The sequence below is a fragment of the Perkinsus marinus genome (genome assembly GCF_000006405.1).
Source record: "Perkinsus marinus ATCC 50983 genomic scaffold scf_1104296964286, whole genome shotgun sequence".
Lineage (NCBI taxonomy): Eukaryota > Perkinsozoa > Perkinsida > Perkinsidae > Perkinsus > Perkinsus marinus.
Genome location: NW_003204723.1, coordinates 95,996 through 98,564, shown reverse-complemented (window position 1 = coordinate 98,564; position 2,569 = coordinate 95,996). Strand labels below are relative to the sequence as shown.

The 2,569-nt window shown below is 45.6% G+C and overlaps 2 protein-coding genes across 2 annotated transcripts in view; both read right to left on the bottom strand.

The window, feature by feature from the left end:
• Pmar_PMAR025742 (hypothetical protein) overlaps window positions 1–120 on the bottom strand; it is a gene marked incomplete at both ends in the record, with an annotated part of 405 nt that extends 285 nt beyond the window's left edge. Inside the window, one exon of the mRNA XM_002770669.1 lies at window positions 1–120. This exon is cut by the window's left edge and continues 4 nt beyond it. Coding sequence (XP_002770715.1) covers window positions 1–120 — 120 coding nt within the window.
• Window positions 121–833: 713 nt separating this feature from the next.
• Window positions 834–2,321, bottom strand: Pmar_PMAR025741 (cathepsin L, putative; the record flags this gene model as incomplete). The annotated part of the gene is made up of 10 exons (XM_002770668.1): window positions 834–886; window positions 934–1,016; window positions 1,067–1,133; window positions 1,183–1,293; window positions 1,346–1,500; window positions 1,623–1,716; window positions 1,761–1,907; window positions 1,945–2,031; window positions 2,078–2,172; window positions 2,221–2,321. The coding sequence occupies 10 exons, from the start codon at window positions 2,319–2,321 to the stop codon at window positions 834–836; spliced, it is 993 nt and encodes a 330-aa protein (XP_002770714.1).
• Window positions 2,322–2,569: the final 248 nt, after the last annotated feature.

Sequence of the window (2,569 nt, the reverse complement as noted above, 5' to 3'; positions counted from 1 at the left end):
ACCGCATAGTACACATCGATAATTTTCCTTTCTCTCGTCGGATCCTCCAGAACCTCTCCGAAAGCCGGTTTCGACGAAGTACTGGTGAATGAGATGTTCGTTCTTACGTGGCCTCCCCATTGAGGTGAAAGAAAATCTCTCTTTTACCAGATAAATGTTCAGGCAGTGTTTGGTCCTACGGCTTCGTACTACGAAGCCGTAAGACCAAGCACTGTAGGCTTCTGAAGATAAGGCATTTACACTGCCTTGTATGGAAGAAATTGTCTTAGAACATCCGCTCGTACTTACTATACCTTCATGTTACTCGCTTTAGTCGAGTTCCATCCACAGATGCTGATTCAGCATCTTAGATGACATTCACTTCTCAGTAGATTCTACTGAGAGATGAATATCATCTATGAAGATCATTTGTATCCACAAGCGAATCACAACCGAATTTTTATCAATTTTTCCGTTTTTTTCGTTCAATTCAAGCCGTTTATTTCATTCATGAAAAGTATGAGTATTTTTCACGCAATAACCAACCCTGGATGTAGTTGACCATGTGGACATTCCCTCATATTGCTTATAACGACTCCTTCATCAAACACAACAAAATACTGAAACTCTCGAGCTCTGTTTTACGAGAACTTACTGGGAAAAATAAAAACCCCCAATGCCCTGTGAAATGTAAAACCTTTAACATCTGGTGCTCTGAAGGTTTCACTCTGATAGAGCGAAGATCGGGTAAGGGGAAGGGATTATTCTCGCACAATGAAGGCGAACGATTATTGAGAGCAAATTCTCATGATGGCTATTGACGAATCGTGATGATACTGAATCTTCCAGCGGATCTAGCGAGACTTGAGCGTCGGAACAACCATATACTCGAGAATGTTGCATTCACCTGAAGAGGACGATTTCGCGGATGTCATGATGAGTGTCGAAGCTCACCGTGACCGCCAACTCCTCGCTTCAGAAAGAAGTATCCACCCATGCCCCATGAGGATCCCCAAGAATTTTTGAGAATGAAGTAACTGACAACAAGACAAAAATTGCAGCGAACATTTATATTATTCGATCTTACTCTGATCCTTCGTCGGCGCCATATCCAACCGCCACAACAGCGTGATCAATCTCTCCATTACAGGTTGCTAAAACCCGTAATATTCTGTACACATCAGCATCGGGCGCAAATCTTACTAGACGAATACACTCCGGAAAGGTAAAGGTGGAAGAGAAAATCCGAGGCATACATGGCGACGGAGACCGGAGCATCCGCCAGCGCTTTCATCAAGCTCTGCTCAGTCTTAGCTAGCAGGTTAACGCCGGTAACCTCGCCAGCCTATAAAAAAGATGATAGTACTGTCGAGTACAAATCTTACCGGGATGCCGTCAGCCTTTTTTTCACGGGGGCGACATGGCTCGTTAACACCTTTATAAGGGTAGGTTGACTCTTGATCGAGGCCAGCTGACTTTATGTACTTATAAGCATCCGCCATGAAACCTCCGAAGCAACCGCTAAGATGAGAACAGTGTAAAAGTTTCCCACAGGAAATATGCACAAGAGAATGCAATGAGAAAATGCAAGAGAATATGGCATCAATATGCAATGAGAAACACAGGCATGTGGTGCCACTTACTTGGTCCCATATTTGTGACTGCAATCCACAAGCTGCTGCTCGGAGAGTGGCCGGAGCTTACCCGTAGCAATGGCATACTGCGCCTCGAGAGCACCTGAAAATTGCAAAGATTCACACAAGCACGTCCAAGGAAATTACCGGCCGCGGAGAAAGCCCAGCAGCTCCCACAGGAACCTTGATCCTTAACTGGGGATAATACACTCTTATTTCTCCAATCCACCGAAGTTGGGAGCTGTGTAGTGTCAGCTGAAACAAAGAGGCTCAAGCTGGCATGCTCAGCTGGTCCTACCTTCAACAACAAACTCATCATCCCTCCTCGTACTCATCTTCAAAGTGCCGAGCTTCAGAGCGGCGAACTCCTCGTGTGTGAGATCCGCATACTCATTGACGCCCAGCTTGTAAGACAGATCTGCATAGCTCGGCACTCGGCTGACGGCGGATATGATGTTACTCACTTTTAGCGTTGACTTGCTCGATGAGATGGAGGTTGGCTTGAAAGATGGCATTTCTTTTGACTTCTTCCTCCTTAGACTCGTAATTTTTACCGAACCTGCAAATCAAAACATCATAATGCAATACGATCTGATTGCCACCTTACTTATGTTGAAAACCCATGAAAGCCAACTCCACAGTTCCCTCATCCAAGCACTTGACCAAAGGTAGAAATGAGAGAAGAACGAATGAGATGATTATGGGCATTTGAGGAGCCGAGCACCGTGATACTGTGCGGGAGGTTCGAGTGCTTCCTGAGGGGGAGACTGGTATAATACCAGTGGTATTGTCCACCGCTTGGCTAAGCCGAAAAACGTATTCTCGGAATTGTACGCATGCGATATGGTCCACAGGAGCACGCTCGTATTGTACGCATGGGATATGGCCCGAAGAGCACGCTCGTATGTACGCATGCGATATAGTTCAAAGAGAAGACTGACTACCGTTTGAGTAGA